The sequence below is a fragment of the Coloeus monedula genome, assembly GCF_965178545.1.
Source record: "Coloeus monedula genome assembly, chromosome: 15".
NCBI classification, from domain to species: Eukaryota; Metazoa; Chordata; class Aves; order Passeriformes; family Corvidae; genus Coloeus; species Coloeus monedula.
The window spans coordinates 2,137,506-2,154,934 of record NC_138795.1 but is presented as its reverse complement, the minus strand read 5'-3'; the positions used below and the strand labels follow the sequence as shown (position 1 = coordinate 2,154,934).

The window sequence follows — 17,429 nt, the reverse complement described above, 5'->3', positions numbered from 1 at the left end:
CAGAACCACCACCAGAGCCATTGCCGGAGACGTCACGACCGTGGGGAAAGCTGCACAGATGAGTCGTATTCATCCACATCCTCCCCTCCAGCATCCCAAAACATCCCAAAACAGCATCTTCCCAAATGCTGGGAAGAATGGGAATGCATAAGATTTTAGTTTCTGTTGTGGAAATGGAAACACTGGAGAAAGACCAACAAATCTGCCCCATTTCATGTGAGGCCGGGGCAGGACAGGGGCAGCAGGGCTGTGCCCACATCCTCCACCAGATTGAGTTTCACACCTCACAAGGTGCTTCACACCCAGAGCCAACCCCACTGAAGCGTTTCAGGGTCACAGAGCGACTCCAGAACCTCAGCATGACCTGTGCCCAGCTCCTCCTCCAAATAGCTCCTGATCGGATTCCTCCTCCACCCCTCCCTTCCCCAAACACTCCCCTCCTCAAGACAAGCAGCAGCAGACCGGTGTGCATTCCTTCCCTGAAATTAATACCGAGTTTTAAACCTGTGGCAGGCCCAAACATGATGAAACAGAGGAGAAGGCAGCGTCTGAGCTGAGCAAAAGCTGCAGCCCCAACCCTCCCCAGTGGGAGGGCACTGCTGGTCGGGACCAGCAGCCTCATGACCCTCTTCTTGCATCACACGTGTTGTTAACCATCTATTTTCCCCGCTGTTCCTTCCCCAAACACAACCCCCATGTTCCAAGCCAGCAGAAAAGCCAACATTGAGAGATTTTTGCCTCCACACGAGGGAGGATTTCATGGTTTGGGTTCACGGTGGTGTCACCAAGAGCAGCTCCAGGGCAATGCACGGGTGCAGAAGGAGCCACTGCAGTCCTGAGGGGTCTCAACCCTCTTTTCAACACCCAAACTCCTCGCTGAGGGAGGCATTTCTCAAAGTCTGCTATAACAACCCATCTTCTTCCTCTCCAAAAATGCCAAGTACCAGCCCATGGCTGATGGTGAAGGATCAACTTGCAGAGGAAAATGGGAGCACAAGGAATTCTCCCCAAGTTGCACAACAGCACCTTGAGCATTGAAAAATACCTGGTTTGGCTAATTTAATGTGATGTCAGCACTGAGAAATGGCATCCAAGTGAAACCCTAAATGTTCAGTCAAAGGCAGTATTAAAACAATAAATTCACCTCCCTTAATTACACCTCCCCAGCCTCATCCCCAGGATCTGATTTCCACGCTGCCAGGTGAAGAGAGCCACAAACCCCAGTTAGAATTCAGTGACTCAGCCCTCCTGCAAAGGCCTCGAGATGTGGTCCCAGCAAGGCAGAAAGGCTCAGGGAGGTGGAGTTGTGACAGGGAAGATGCTGGGTGTCCTCGTGCCACCAGGGATCATTTCTGATGTGGTTATTGCTCACTCTGCAATCCCAGAAAACACCAGAACATGGAAGTCACCACAACAGGGTGCAGAGCAGCACGCTGGGGGTGGGAAGATGAGCAGAAGGGGTGCCATGAATCCAGGAAAACCCTGGAGTCAGCATGGCCCCGCAGAGCCCTGCAGCATCCACCCACTTGGCACCACCTCCCGTTTTCCCCTCTCCATTTTCTGGCTAAAAGCTGTGAGTCACAGAGGAAGGGCAGATCCTGAGCTCTTCCCCGCCCCACCAGGTCTCCCCTAATCCAGCTGATGGATCCAGCCTTCCTCCCACCCAGGAAAAGTCTGTGCTGAATGCCAGTGATGGGCATGAGGAGACAGGCAAGCCTCAGGGCATGCTGGATAATGGGAAAAACGTGCAAGAGAAGCAAGGAAAAATGAGCATCTCTTCTAAGATGGAGCGAAACAAGAGGTTAAATTGTTCCCCTGTGCCCAGGCCCCCCAGGAGATCTTTACAGAGGTCCACAGCCCTTTGGCAAGGGACCCCAAACTGCCAGAAATCCCTCACCAAAAGCACCTCCAGCAGCCAGCACAGGAGCAGTGATTTACAGCAGCCTGTGAGAGCCTGATGTCATCCACTGAAAGGACGGGAAAGGAGTGAGGAATCAGGAGTGGGGGGAAACACGTTGTCCCTTCAGCTTCATCACCTTCCCCTGCAGGGGCAGCACAAGCCCAGCTCTCATTCCTGTCTCCCACTCCCCATCCAAGTGCACAGATCCACTTCTTGGCTGCCCAGGGTGTGTGGGTGGTGCTCCCAGCAGTCTGTGCTGTACCAGAAGGATTTAACAACAGAAACAGGTCCTGGGCATTTCACTGAAAATCCCCCACTCTGAGACACAGCACTCCTTCACACTGATTTACTGCTCCCCATCCTCAGCTTCTCCCCAGGCAGCATCAATCAGCTTGAAACGGGTTCATTTGGGATCCAGGGCTGCTGCCACATGATATAAATTGCGGGTCTTTCCACCAGCACAGTGGGCTGTGTTAGATTGATTAAAAGCACACAGGGATGCTGGGCTCACGTCAGTCCAGACCCACAAAACCTCATCGAAACCCCCTGGCACAGGCAGGCACCTCCCCAGGGACAGAGCCCATGGCAGAGGGCAGGACAGGGGCCACCAGGGCCCTGGCAGGAAGGAGGCAGCTGAATTTCCAGAGCTTTCCCAATGAGTAGCTGGGGAGTGGAAGGGCATCAGCTCACCCCTGACTCAGGGAGAGAGGAAACAGGAAAACCTTTAACCACTGCATTATCCAAAAACTCCCCCAAAAATCCACACTGGATTGTCAGCACAGGACCTCAGCTCCATCCCCAAGGGATGGAACTTTTATCCTTCCCATCTTTTGGCTCCACGGGTTTCACTCAGGCTCCCTCTGGGATCAGACGCTGCGATGTGCCAGGATGTCCTTCCCACAGGGCTGGGAGTGCTGTCTCCTGCAGCTGCTCCGCCAAGTTTCCAGAGGGAAGGAGAGCAGGGGTGCCAAGAGGGATGAATGAACAGAGGGCAGGCTCAGGAGCCAGCCCTCCTTTGCCTTGGGTGCATCTGGGAACAAGGGACCAGCTGATGGGAGCAGGCGGAGATGGACTCACAACAAACCAAAGCTGCACTCGGAGCAAAAGGAAAGGGAGATCAGCTTGGAATGAGCCAAGAGCCATGGAGCGCTGTTCCCAGCCTGGAATGAGCCAAGAGCCATGGAGAGCTGTTCCCAGCCTGGAATGAGCCAAGAGCCATGGAGTGCTGTTCCCAGCACTGCTCGAGACAGGTTTCAGCTCCCCGAAGCGACGGTGATTTCTCCTGCGGCTGTGCTGCCCAGCATCGCTGCACGTCCCGGGTGTGCTCTGGCCTGGGAATGCTCATCCAGCACCGCTCCAGGGAACACAGGCTGCTGATTCCCAGGGGCAGGCACAGCTTTGAGCTGCCAGGCACAGAAGGGGGTGCCAGCTCCAGCCCATGCTGAGTCCCTGACCTGCCCCGGCGCTGGCACGCTCGGGAATGCGCCGGCTGCTGCTGCCAAAGGCTGGAACGCTATAAATGGGAGACATTTGGAGAGAGAAAACATTAAGGAGCCAACTTTTAACTAGGCTGAAGTGCATTGGGCTGTGCATGTTCTTTGTGGAGGGAGAGAGGAGGAGAATGGTGAAGGTCTTTTGACGCACTGCTGGAAAAACAGCGGCTGCTCCCTCTGCAAACAGAGGGAGCCCTCATTTAATGGGAAGAGTTTCTCCTCCTCCCGAGTTCCAGGATGGGAATTCACTATTCCTGCACTTCTGCATGTGGTGTTTAAGCTCGTGGCTCTGGGTGCAGCCTGGGCACAGAGGACAAAGCAGTTGCTGGTGCTTTGTAGCAGGAACCTTGCTGGAGGAAGCTCTGGGTTTTTCCCTGTCCTGCCTTTCCTGATCCAACTGCCTGAGATTGAGATCCTGCTGATTTATTTTTGTGGGAGGGTGAAACCACAAAGTTCATTGCACACACAACTGCTCAGAATTTTGCTGAACTCCATAAACCCCGGAGAAAAGAAAAACACAACAAAACCAAAAGAAATCCCCAAAGTGTTGAAATAAGATTCCTGTTACGAAAGAGCTCTCAAGAGAGCCCTGTTTACCATCCCTGGACACAAAAAACCATCCAACTCCTGCAGCCACAGCCTGGCTGAGCTGCCTCAGGGCTTTTCCATCAAAGAGGCCGGCCCAGAGCAGGCATGAGCCAGGAGAGGGGTGAATCCAGGCTGGCATTCCCACCTGGAGGAGCCCTGTGCTGCTGGGGGCACTTTACTCAGCACGGCTGTTCTTTGCTCTCCACATCGGGAGGATTAAGATAACACTCACTTCACCTTTGAATAACACTCACTTCACCTTTGAGAACTCCTGCCAGGAGCCCGGGTTAAATAATGGAGGAGGAGGAAAAAACAGAGGAGGAAGAGAAGAAGACAGAGGAAGGCAAGCACTGAGCTGCCAGTAATGGAAGCAAGAGGCTCATTTTAATTTTTCAAGCCTCCAACTGCCTGAAACAAGCTGATGAGAACAATTCCTCTTTGTGTGCCAGCTCCAGCCTTCGGAGCCCATTAAATGTGGTGGATTCTTGAAAACCTCTCGGAATCCCCGAGACACAGACCTTCCCCTCTCCCTGGCGCCTGTGAGGAGGTGAGGACCCCCCTCCAGAAGGAGCAGTCTCCCTTCCACACGGAGCTGACAGGCACAGACCACTGCCTGCTGCCAGTTTTCTCATGGAAGTAGGCACCACTTCAACAGACTATTTATTTTTCGGTGCTCCACACAAAGCTGTTGGCCCCAGGGCTGCAGGACTCTCTCCAAGATGACACAGCTCCAGGTGGGTCAAAGCTGAGGGTTTCCAGCTAAGAACCTGGAGGATTTGTTAAACATACGGACAAACAAGAGCACTGGGAAACACACTGGATGCAGAGACAGACAGGAATGGGAGAGAGAACCAGAGCCAGTTTTAACGTTGCTTCCAATTCCCAGTTTTTCTGTCCCTGAATTGTGCAGCGAGCACGTTGAGCCCAGCCTATGTCGTGTCTTCAGCCCTGGCCTCAAAATTAAAGCTCTGCGCAAAGAAGTGGCCACAGAACATCACCCTCTGCTGCAGCTTCAGCTGGGACAAGGACTGAAGGAAAGGGTTTTGACCTTCCTAAAGGGGTGACCTGTCCCAAAGAGGGGCATCCCTGAAATGTGCCAGGGGGCAGCCGGGGGGGGGTCAGGCTCTGCTGCCAGGGAACAGGGACAGGAGGAGAGGGAACGGCCTCAGGCTGGGCCAGGGCAGGCTCAGGGTGGACAGCAGCAGGAATTTCCCCATGGAAAGGGTGCTCAGGGGCTGCCCAGGGAGGTTTGGAGTGCCCATCCCTGGAGGTGTCCCAGGAAGGGCTGGAGGTGGCACTCAGTGCTCCGGGCTGGGGACGAGGAGGGGATGGGGCACAGGCTGGACTTGGTGGCCTCAGAGATCTTTTCCAACCTCAGTAATTCTGGGATTCTGAGAATGTGGCTGCAGCCAAAAGGCAGAGGATGCTGAGGACATGGAGTGGGGCTCCATGGGGGGCTGGCAAGAGCAGGAAAGGTGTGAAAGGGTTGGATTTAGGATGTTTTAGGAGTGCAGCAAGACAACAGTGGCTCTCGGTCACATGAAGACCTGAAGTGACTGCCAGCCGTGCCTGATGAGCTCAGAATGACAAAGGGGGGAAAAAATGTTTCTTTTTGGGGGTTTCCATGAGAAACCACAAGAGACCAGCCAGAATCCATTCTGTAACCAGCAGTGCCACTCCTTGCAGCCAAGGGTTTCAAGAGGATCCTTCCAAGGAACTCATCAGGCTCCTCCCACGTGGTGCATCCCACGCGATCCAAGTGAGTCCCACAGTCACTCCATGGCTTTTCCACTTCTGGCAGGGCTGGAAACATCTCCCAGGCAGGACCAGAGCCTGATCCTCTCTCTCTGGCCACCACAGAAGCCACTCCCATGTCTGATCGCCACCCTCCATGCCAGCTGACATTCCCAGCATCCCTGCCAGCCCCAATTAGTGTCCTGGATACAGCTGGCATCCCTGTAAGCATCAATCCCATTCCCTTTATTTCTTAGGAACAGCATCCATCTGCTCCCAGCAGCTCACATCTGGAACAGTGAGCGTTGTGAAAGAGCCTCAGTGCTATTTGAAGGAAATTATTCCTCCAGAAAAGAGATTTATGCAGAACCGAATTTAGGACTCAGAGTTACAAATTTACTACAAATCCTACAGTTACACCACATTTTAAACATCAGAATTACAATTTTATCTTCGTTCCTTCTTTCAAAGCTGCTCTCATGTAAATTGCCATGTGACAGAAAGCATTCATGGAGAACACAAGGAGGAGAGGCAGAGCATCCGCACAGCAAAACCCCTCCTGAGCACTGCCCAGCTCACTGAGCTCCTGCAAAGAGCAGGAGGTGGAGCTGATCCTCGGCTTAAGAATTCTCATCCCAATTTCAGCACCTGGAATGGCAGCCCTGGAGCAGGAAAGGGCACGACCTGAGCACTTCCCAAGGGACGGGAGCCACCACTTCATCTGCTCAAACTGCAGGCCTGTGTCCAGGAGGAAGCAGCCAGTGCCTCGTGCTGAGCCCAATTCAGGAGCGAGTGTTGGTCACCAGCCCCGAGAGGAGGTGACAGCCCCCTGTGGGACAGTGACTGGCCCCTGGTGTGGCCCAAGGAATGGAAAGAGGTAATTAGGGGAAAAGAGGAGGTCCTGCCACCCTTGGAAGAGAAAGGCAGGGTACAAAGGCTGCTGCAGCTATGAGCTGGAAGCCTGGAATTCTGCAGGACAGGGTCAGGTTTGGCTACCAAGGACAGGAAACAGAAGAGCTCTGCAAGCCCACAGTGCCCAGGCAAAGCCTCAAATGCTCCTGGCCGGAACCTGTGGCATCACCGTGGCCAGCAAGGTGGCCTTTGACACTCCTCATTCCAGCAAGGAGAATGCAGCTGCTCTGATATCTCCAAGGCAAAGGAATTTCCCCATGGAAAGGGTGCTCAGACCTTGGCAGGGGCTGCCCAGGGAGGTTTGGAGTGCCCATCCCTGGAGGTGCCCAAGGAAGGGCTGGAGGTGGCACTCAGAGCTCTGGGCTGGGGACAAGGTGGGGATGGGGCACAGGTGGGACTCTGATCTTGGAGCTCTTTTCCAGCCTCGAGGATTCTGTGGAATCAGAGTCCAGCAGACTCCAGGCTTCACTCCTGGTTCAGTGGGTGTTTGGAGTGTCCTTCCTGCCTGGCTGGGGAGGGGAGGACACTTTGCCCCGTGGCTCTGCTGTCAGCGCTGAGCGTGCTCGTGTTTTCCTTGGCCCTGCTCCTGAAATAATTGTTTAGCCACGATGGAAGGTGACAAATGATTTTAGTTGTGGATTCCCCACTGGGAATATCAGGAGAAACTCCCCAGCCACTCACACACTGAGCTGCAGCACCTCCTCAGCCCAGGCTCAGCCCCACCGAGCTCTTCTCTCCCACTTGGATCCAGAAGCTTCCATGTCCCTGACAAGGAACAGCCACTGACAGCCAAGGAGGGTGCACCAACCTTCACCCAAATGCAGCCAGAGCTGCTCTTAAACAAACAAACCCTGCTCAGCCTCTGACAGGAGCATGGAAAGTGCAGCCAGAACCACTGGGAACACTGTTAAATGAACAAATATCCTGACCCAAACATGCATGTACTGGGGTTGCTCAAGGCTGTGAGGATGGATAAATCTGGATGGATTTTCCCTGGATAACATGAGAGACAGATTCTTGACACACAGATCACCTGCGACTCAATTTTCCAGTTCTTCCTCCAGCACATCAAAAAGATCATCAGAACTGGACCTAGGAAAAATATTTTCCCCTCTTGCTTTTTTCAGAAGCAGCTGAACCGTTTCAGTCCCTCACTTCTTTTGTGGGGGGTTGTGTGGAATTTTTCGGGTTTTTTTTATAAATAACCAGAGGCACGAATAATTTCCAGCATGGAAAACTTCTGCCTAAAGAGCTAAAATTGGCATAGAATCATCCAAGAGTCACACAAGAAAGGCCTCCAGCAATGGCAACAGTCAGTGCTACCAAGCCTACCTAGAGCATTTTTTTCCACTGTGCTCAGAGGATCTGTTTCACTCCTCGCCTCTCAATCCAATTTCCACTGTCCTGCACCACAAGTTTAAAATAAGGACACCAGGAAGCATGTGTGATAAGGGGGAAGGAAGAGGAAAACCACAGCTTCTTTCATTCTTTCAACACAGCCAAAAAGGAGTGGTTCTTATTATTTTTTTTTTTTTAAGAAAAAGCTGGAGGGGAGCAGCGAAAGGGGGGAGATCTCTGCTTTAAACATTCCCACCTCCACCACAACATATACATACATATATATATAAAATATATGTATTCATAAAGTATTCCTGCATCTAGAGGTGCTCCAGGGTGTTTTGCAGAGCCTCTGGCTCCAGTGACGACGTTTTCCATCTCAGGAGCGTGCACAGCTCCAGCCAGGATGGAGGGGAGGGAGAGAGGGAGGACAGCCACGATTCCCCACATTCCTTCCCCAGCCCAGGGACACAGCACAGCTGGAGGCACAAAAACCCCAAACAAAAGCCCCAAAAGGCCGTGCCCCCCTTGCAGCAGACAACGGAATGAGCTTGGCCACCACCGTGGAGCACCAGAGAAGACGAGATGCTGCAGAGAAGGAAGCACGAGTTCCATTTCCTCCCAGCCCTGGCTGCTGCCCAACAGCTGTTCCTTGTTTATTTACTTTAATATTTCCTTGGTTACACAAGCAGCTGCACACAGCTTAACCCCTGCCTGGGCCACCCTACCTGGGGCTGGGGCTGTGTGGCAGCAGTGCAGGGCAGGGCAGGGATGCCCAGGGTGCTGCCAAAGCTGGTGAGCTCATGGTGACGGCCACAGCTCTGCTGAAGGTGTCCTGCTGGGCAGGGGACAGGGCACCACTGATGGCAGTGAGCAGCATCTGCCCCAATCCCAGACTTTGGAGAAGCCAGCTGAAGCTGGGAAAGCCATCTGCATTCCCCAGGGCTCGCTCTGCTGGGCAGGCTGTAATTTCAGCAGTGTTTGTGTCTGCATGCTGAGGTCTCAGGAAAGGCTTTCTCCTTCCCCTTTGGAATGCAGCTCACAGCCTCACGTGAGAGGGTTCTGGGGGCACAGGGTGCCCAGCTCCTCCCCTGGTGCCACAAACAGCCCAGGAAGGGCATTCCAATGGCCCCTCTGGCAGCTGCTGCCAGTCCAGAGATCCCTTTGTGCACTTTTTCTCCTCTGCACAGAGCCTGTTCCAGCAGCTCGGTTTGCATTCTGGCTCATAAAGCCCAGCCAGACCCCTTGGCTCATCTCCACCAAGGAGGAGGTAGAAAACACCCTTTGCCTGCTCACCCAGAGCACTGGTTTGGATTTTCTGCAGCCCAGCCCACCCCAGCTGCCTTTCCAGTCTCCTCCCTCCCACTTCCATTCTCCTCCTGGCTCCCTCCTGCACCAGGAGGGAAAGAAGTCACAGAACCATGGAATGGCCTGGGTTGGAAGGGACCTTACAGATCACTTTGTTACAACCCCCTGCCATGGGCAGGGACATCTTCTACCACACCAGCTTGCTCACATCTCCATCCAGCCTCTTCTGGGACACTTCCAGGGATGGGGCAGCCACAGCTTCTCTGGGCACCCTGTGCCAGGGCCTCAGCACCCTCACAGGTGAGGAATTTTTTCCCGATATCTGATCTAAACCCACTGTCCCTCAGTTTGAAGCCATTCCCCCTTATCCTGTCACTTCATGCTCTTGTAAAAAATCCCTCTCCATCTTTCTTGTTGGCTCCTCCAGGTACCAAAGCAGCTGCTGCCAGCTGCCCTCTGGGCTGCCAGGGCAGGGAGCGGGCACTTCCCCAGGCCCTGCTCCCGGGAATTGAGTTGTTTTCCAGTGGCAGCCCTGACTTGCTGTGACAGCAGCTGGGAAAGCCACAGGAATGGAATTTGGACCTAACTCTAACAAAATCCTCCCCCAAAGCAAACACCCCCCCCCCCAATAAAACCCCCAGCAACTGCAGAGATAAAGCAGAACCCAGCTGCTCAGGTGACCTCAGCCTTTCATCCTCCCCAGCCAAACCCCCAGGAACTGGAGGATTCCCTACCTGCAGGTCGAAGAACTTGCTGTACCGCCGGTAAATGACCTCCGTGGCTCCATTGGACCAGGTGACCTTGATGATGTAGACCTGGAAGGGACAGAGGGACAAATCAGAGAGAGGGGACCCAAAAAGCCCCACCACAACCCAAAAAGGCGCCAGTGCAGCCCCCACGGCTGGGTGACAACAGATCACTTCACAACATAGGCAAGCCTAAATTATTGAGCCCCACTGCTGCAGCTTAACCAAATGGTTATTTCTAGTGGTGAACTGAGCTCTGTGGCCCCAAAGAGGGGCACACATTGAAGGTGAAATGACATTTCAGTGTAAAAACACAGCACAGAGCCCTCCAGACACAGGAGCTAAGAACTAAACCTTGGATATCCCACTCACAGTTGCAGGTGTTGAGATCCCAGGGCAGCACCTGCACCAGCCTGGCCCCTGGGACTGGGACTGCAGGAGCTCAAGCCCCCAGGGTTTGAAACTCCACCTGTTTTGCCATGAGCAGCTCCGAGGGTTGGGTTTCTTACACTTGCTGGGGTGCAAATCACCCTCCTGATCCTTAAAAAGCCCCACAATCAACCCTATTCATGGTAGGTTATTCACAGACCCCCTTGTCCAGGCTTTAACTGGTGATGAGTGCAAAACAAAACACCAAACCCAGCCCATTTCGGCATTAATTCTTCCTTGAAAGACAACAAGCAAATCACAGAATGAGGCAATTACTGCTCTGATGTCCTCCCTTGTTTTTCACGGAGAGCAGAGATAACCCTTGGTGAGGTGCCAGTGCAACACCCAAGCCATACAGATCTCAAATTGATAACAGACTGGCTGAGCAGAACCACGGCGATTTTTTTTTTTTTCTCCTAACTCATGTGCGTATTTCCACCAGAAATTCAAGTATCAGTTCCCTGAAGAAGGACCAAAACATGCAGAAGCCCAGGTGAAAGGACCTGCTGGAACTTCTGCCGGCAGAATCAAGCATGAAGGCTCTTAAATGCTGATGGTTTAGTATTGAAAACAGAATCCCGCAGGAGTTCCACAAGGTTTTTCCCACTGAGATGCCCGTTTTTCCAGGTTCTGGAAATGTGACCAACATCCTAAACCCATATCCAAACACCAGGAGTCTCACGTGGATAGCTCAACACTCAATTATTTGAGTTTATCAAACCTGCTCCAGTCCTGTACTGAAAATCTACCTCAAATCTCGCTCTGCTGTTCAGAGGGCGGACAAAGCCTGAGCCACCGAGGTGAGGACACTCCTGAGGGGTGACAAACTCTTCCCAGTGGAATCACTTCCAAATTAAGGCAGAAAACGAGGCAGAGAGAGATCAAGTTCTTATTGCCAAAACAAAGAACCAACTTCCTTACTTTCAAACCAGTAATTCAAGGCCCACTTTTGTTGAACTCGGGTTGGGTTGAAAGGGACCTTAAAGACCATTTAAATTACATTCCCTGCCATGGGCAGGGACACCTTCCACTGTCCCAGGCGGCTCCAAGCCCCAATGTCCAACCTGGCCTTGGGCACTGCCAGGGATCCAGGGGCAGCCACAGCTGCTCTGGGCACCCTGTGATGCTTCTTCCTCACCACCTCACAGGGGAGAATCCCTTCCCAATATCCCATCTAAACCCATTCTCTCAGCCTGAAGCCATTCCCTGCTCTGCTTTCCTTTACAAACTCTGATTTTGAGATGAAGGACCTGCACTTCCTCCATATGAACACAGGGAACACAGATGGATTCTCCAAGGCAACATCTGCTCCAGCTGGGGAGGCCTGGAAGGACCACGCTGTGCTCCAGGGGAGGCAGCACCCCACCAGAAAACCAAGGGTTAACCCGATGTTAACACACGTTCAAACTCCTTTACCCTCTCCCCAGGACTTGCTGCTGGGCCAGCATGAGCTCATGTGGGCTGGAAGCTCAGCTGATATCCCAGTTTTCTTACCAGTCCACAGCACTCCTCGGGGTTATATCACCGCTGGCCGCCTGCCTGGAGAGAGCCTTCCACTGGGGCAGCAGGAAGAGCCAACTTTTCCTCCTTGTTTATTCCTATCCTGCCTTTATTTGGAGTCAACAGCTTATTAGACTGGGATTTTAATCAGGATATGGATATACTCGAGCCAAAATAATTCAGAGCTCCTCAGGGTAACAAAGCCACGAGGTCCGAGGGCACCCCAGGCTTCCTTGTGCCCTTTGCAGCAGAGGGAAGGAGCGTTTCTCCTCAGTGCTGAGCTCCCTGGTGTTTTGCTGGAAGGCACATCTCCCAGGAGTCAGGAGAGCAGTTTCCTGCACAGCCCTTTCCAGCAGCAGAGAGGTCTCCAGGGTTATCTCCTCAACCGACTTATGGAAGGCAGAGAAGATGGGGAAGCCCATGGGAATGGGAGCTCCTCAGTATCCATAAAACCTGGGGAAAGCCAACTTCCTCTCTGCTTGTGGATATTCCTTGTCCTTCCAACAGCCCCACCCCACCAGATCTTGGTCTCTGCCACTACCTGATCCAGTCCCTGCTGGCCCAGGAATAAAACACCCACTGGAAAATACAACTCTGGTGCTCTCCTCACCCAACAACGACGGTGCAGGTTTGGAAAGGGATGAACAGTGCCCTCAGCCACCCAGCGAGGGCTTCCAGAGGGACTGGACATGAGGCACCAAGCTCCTACAGACCCACAAATCCCTTCCTCAGGTGCTTTTGGAATGATCCAACTTCCAGCGATCAAGACAGCTTTAAAACCATTGCACTCAGTCCGAAGTTTCCCCTCCTGGCCTGGCACTGCACCGTGTCCTGCCAGGAGCAGCCACCATGAAGCAGCAACCTCGATAGCCCAAATTCTTTCCCAGTAGGAGCCACCCCATCGGCTGCCCCCCCAGCCCCCTGCCCTGCAGAGGCTGCTCTGAGGAGAGGCTTTTTCCCAGCCCGTGTGGGGGTGAGGACATGTGGAAGCAGTTATTGCACGGGTCTTCTCCAGCTCTGACCTCCACGGCCCTTCAGAGACATCGCACGGAGAAACCACCACAGGGCTTTCCCGTGGAGAGGGGATCTCCCCGGGCTGCAGCTGGCACAGCTCTGGGGTGTGCCCCCACAGGGATGGGGACTGGCACCTGGATCCTGCTCCAGGGATTCCTGAGGGATGGGGGAGCCAAGGGGATGGCAGGGAGGGGTGGCCGGATCCAGGCAGGGGGCTCAAGGCCCCTGGCCAAAATCAACAGCCGAGCTGTCCAAATCCCAAATATCCAAATATCTACAGCCCTTCCCGGGCCAGCTGTGCGGTCTGCAGCAGGGAAGGGAAGGAGCTGAGTCGGTGAGAGCCAGGAATGGTGGCTCCCCTTCCTCCCTCCCTCTGGAAAGGACACCTGACCCTTCTCCCAGCCCTGAGAGTCTCCAGTCCTGGGAGGTACAGAAGCCACAGGGACAATTTTTGAGGTACAGGTGGATCTTGTTTCATGCCAGGTCAGAGGGACGTTTCTCATGACCACCAAACCCTCTCCATGCTCCCGTCCCTTGGAGGGCAGAAATGGAACAGATCTTTCACAGAAAATGGAAACTTGCAGGTGCACAAGGCCGAATACAACAGACTCCACTGGGATTGGGCTCCCAGACTCCTTGGGATTCCCAAACTCCCTATGTTACAAGGAAATGGTCACAAACCAACTACTTAAAAATGACCACTTGAGAAGTGTGACATCAGGACCACCAACCACTGCTCAAGGTTCTCCCCAGTCACACTAAATGCCCTAAATGGAAATATAATGTGGAAAGAGGCCCCGGGGATCCCTGGGGTGCCTTCCCTGTGGGCACCACGAGCTTGGTCCCCTCCATCATCTCCCAGCATCTGTCACTGCTGTCCCCTCCCCAGCAGCTCTCTCAGAGGGAGAAGGGGCCAGTGGGAAATGGGGCTGAAAACCTTTGGATGGGAAGTGTCAGAAAAACGACAGTTTGCTACACGAAATGCGAACGGCACCTGGCCAACCGTGACAGAGCTGTCAGGGGGAGCTCCCAGGGGGAACACGCTGGCAGCTCATGGCAGGAGAGAGCCACAGGGAGATCCAGGACATCCCTCCTGGGCAGGAGGGCAGCCCAGGCAGGAAGGGAGCTCCTGGGAGGCTTCAGGAGCCAGCTCAGACACATCCAGAGCCATGGGAGTCACGGGGACAGAGGGGATGAGAAGCCAGTGCGAAAAGGGCAGCCAGGGATTTCATCTTTTTCTCTTTCTTTTCCTCTTGAAGAAATGAAGCAGCAAGCCCTGGGAGCAGTCAGCCACCAGAAGGGTTTTTCCAGGGGCTGCTGGAGAGCCCTGGTGCTGCACACAGCAGTGGCTCCTGGCGACTTCCACTGCTCAAAGGGACCCAAGGCTCCGGAGCCATTCCCAAATCCTTGGTCTTGCTCTTCCCGAAAAGGCACAAAGTCCCACACAACAGCATGGGGAGGGAGAGAAGCTGATTCAAACTGCTGACTTGAGGCAAGGAAATTAAGAACAGATACTGGAAAAAAAAAAAAAAACAACAGAACCAGTTTCCCGTTCTTAAACACGAGGCCGTGTGACCTCGCAGAAGAATCACTTCTGGACTCCTTGCATAAACACACCAGGACAAGCTGGGAAGCAGCCTGGGCTGCTTAAATGGGAGCAGGAAAAAGGCAGAGTGAAGGTGAGGAAAACCTAGAGCTGCAGCTTCAGCTTCTCTCCTCCTACAGGAGTGTCCCAAAGTTTTGCATGGAGATTTATTTGCACGGCATCCTGGCTGGGGGACACACACAGAAAGCCCACAAAGAGATGGCAGCTGCCTGGGAACTCTGCCTGGCACCCAGCTGAACCAGGCAGCAAGGCCACCCCAAGCTCAGCACCATCCAGCTCTGCCAGGAGGAGCCCAGGAGCAGCTCAGCCATGCCAAGGGCGGCTCTCCCAGCACGGCACAGCCTTCCCTGGGGGCTCTGCAGTGATCCTGGCGCTTCCCTGGCATCCCTGTGCCCAGAGCTCCTGCACACAGACATGGGCAGGGTGGAAAGAAATGCCACGGTCACTTGCAAAGACACCTCCACGGGAATGCAGGGACACCAGAGAAGGTCCCCAGCCTCCAGCAGAGCTCCTGCAGCAGCTCCAGACATAACAGCCTCCAGCGGGGGCAGAGCTGTCTGCAGAGCTGTTTCCAAAGGCTTGGAGCCTGTGTGGTCTCGGGTCCAGGGAGACTCTGCACAATAAACCTCTCTGTGGAAAACTCCACATATTTAAAGCATCTTTCACCAGCAAAGGGGAAAAGCGTCAGTCAAAAGCATCAGGCTTTTGATTTCACCCACGATACCCCGACCCTGAAACGAGGGGAGAGGTGAGAGCCTCACCCTCCCTTCGCCCACTGCGCGAGAAACCCAAAGGGGCAGAGAAACCAAAGGAGCTGAGCAATCCAGCCAAGCCAGAGCGGGTTTAATATAGAAAAGGGAGTGGGAAATTGTAAGAGGAAAAGAAAAAAAAAAGAAAAAAAGGAGGGAGGTGGCTGGAAACAAAGAAAGTTCTTGGCACCACGCTGCTGTGCTTGGCCCCTCTCCATCAGCCTTCGCTGCCGCAGGCTGCAGGGCTGGGGAGGGGAGATGGGGGCTCCCGTGCCATGGGATGCCAAAGCTTGGAGCAGGAGAGGGAGAGCCAGCCCCCAGCTCAGTGAGCAGACAGCTTGTGAGCCCCTCACTGCTGCTTTGTGGCTGGGGAACTGGGAGAAGGATGATGCTGGCTGAGCCGGCCCTGGGGAAGGCACGGAGAAGGCATTGCAGCTACCGGGCACCAGGGATGCTGCCACGGGCCCTGTGGCAAAGGGGAGGCAGAAGCAGCGAGGCAGAGCTGCAGGGGGCTGGGTGACTGGGATGGAGCAGAACCAGGGCAGGCAAACCTTCATCACCACCCAAACCAGCCTGACCCAGGACTGCAAAGCAGCCGCCTCCCCTCGCTCCAGCTCATCCCTTTGATTTGTACCCTCTTCCACCCACTGCTGTACAGCCTGACAGGGCACAGCACGGCCTGAGCACACCACCAGCACTGCTGGGATGGAAAGGGCACAAACACAAGGCTGTGCCAAAGGCAGGGACCCCAAGGACAACCCAGCAGGGCCGGCTCAGACCCCTCAGTCACAAGAAAAGCACCTGCCCGTCTGCCCCCCCGGTCACACTGAAGGTCACACGTATGGATTCTTCTGTTTCCTATTTCCCACTGCGGCACGAAACAGCCGGAAGACAGAGATACCCTCCAAAGCTGAGCTGTGGGGGAGCAAGGTCAGAGAGCTGGGGGCAGGCAGAGGCCAGGGATGGCCCCAGTGCTGAGGCTCACTGCTGGAATCGAGTGTGAGCATCAGCTTCCCACACGGAGCTGCTCCCACCTCAGCAGACATGGGCCAGGCAGGATTTGGCCCTTCCACATTTTCAACAGCCTTGAGTAATGTGACTGGGGAAGAAAAACAAAGGAGAATTTGAGTTGGAGTGCTGGTTTTCATCCACAAAGCTAAGAGTGCTCCATTAAACCCCAACTCTGCCGAGGTGAGGAGAAAAGACTGGTGAGCTCTGGGGAGAAGAGCAGGGCCAGGCACGAGGACAGGGCAAAATTCCTACCACACTCCCTGCCTGTGGCCTGCCTCTCTGGGACAGCATCATGCAGCTGACAGGAAACGGGATGAGGCAAGGCACAACCACAGGATACAGCAGCAAAACACCACTAAGGATGCTGAGAAAGCCCTCAAACCTTTAGAGGCCACCAAGAGTCAGACTGCAGCTTCCCCCTGGCTCTCTTTCATTCCTAGTTTGGTTATCTGGGGACACGACACTGCATGGATTTCACACTACTCATGCCAACCTCCTCCTGCCTCACTCAGCTCCTCCGGCTGCCCACAGGACATTCCCACCATACCAAGGGCATGGTCACCCTTCCTGTGGAGACAGCACAGGGGGAGTCATCCCCTGGTGCCCCTTTGAAGCCAGAATGATTCACAAGGGCAGAAATAACACCAAAAATCCAGGGGAATAACTCAGCTGTACCAGGTGACACCGTGCCAGGTGCCCACCGAGCTCTGCTCCAGCTGGGCAACCAGGGCACCACAAAACACAGTCCATGGGGCACGAGTTCCTCAGAAACACCTTCAGCTCTACAAATACAAGGCACCAAGGAACCACTGAGGCTGTAGATTGGCAGCTCTGTCCTCTTGTCATTCAAACACTCCATAATCGGTTCCAGATAAGAAATGGGGCTGGGCTGGATGAGGAATGAAACCACAAACGGCCCCACCGTGACAAGGAACAGAAAACCCTAACGCCAACCTCCCATCACAGCACAGATTCCACATCAAAAATGTAACACCTTCACTTTTTGAATGTGGTTCTCCTCAAATTTGTTTTAAAATACCTGTAGATTCCATCAACCAGATTCCACCACACACTGTTAATTACTTTCACAACGAAGCTGCC

At 54.0% G+C, this 17,429-nt stretch overlaps 1 protein-coding gene across 1 annotated transcript in view; it reads right to left on the bottom strand.

The window, feature by feature from the left end:
• SH3PXD2B (SH3 and PX domains 2B) overlaps window positions 1-17,429 on the bottom strand; it is a gene marked incomplete at its 5' end in the record, with an annotated part of 58,099 nt that overhangs the window by 37,352 nt on the left and 3,318 nt on the right. The window contains one exon of the mRNA XM_082291737.1: window positions 10,008-10,088. Within this exon, the coding sequence (XP_082147863.1) occupies window positions 10,008-10,088 (81 nt within the window). The remainder of the gene's footprint in view (window positions 1-10,007; window positions 10,089-17,429) is intronic.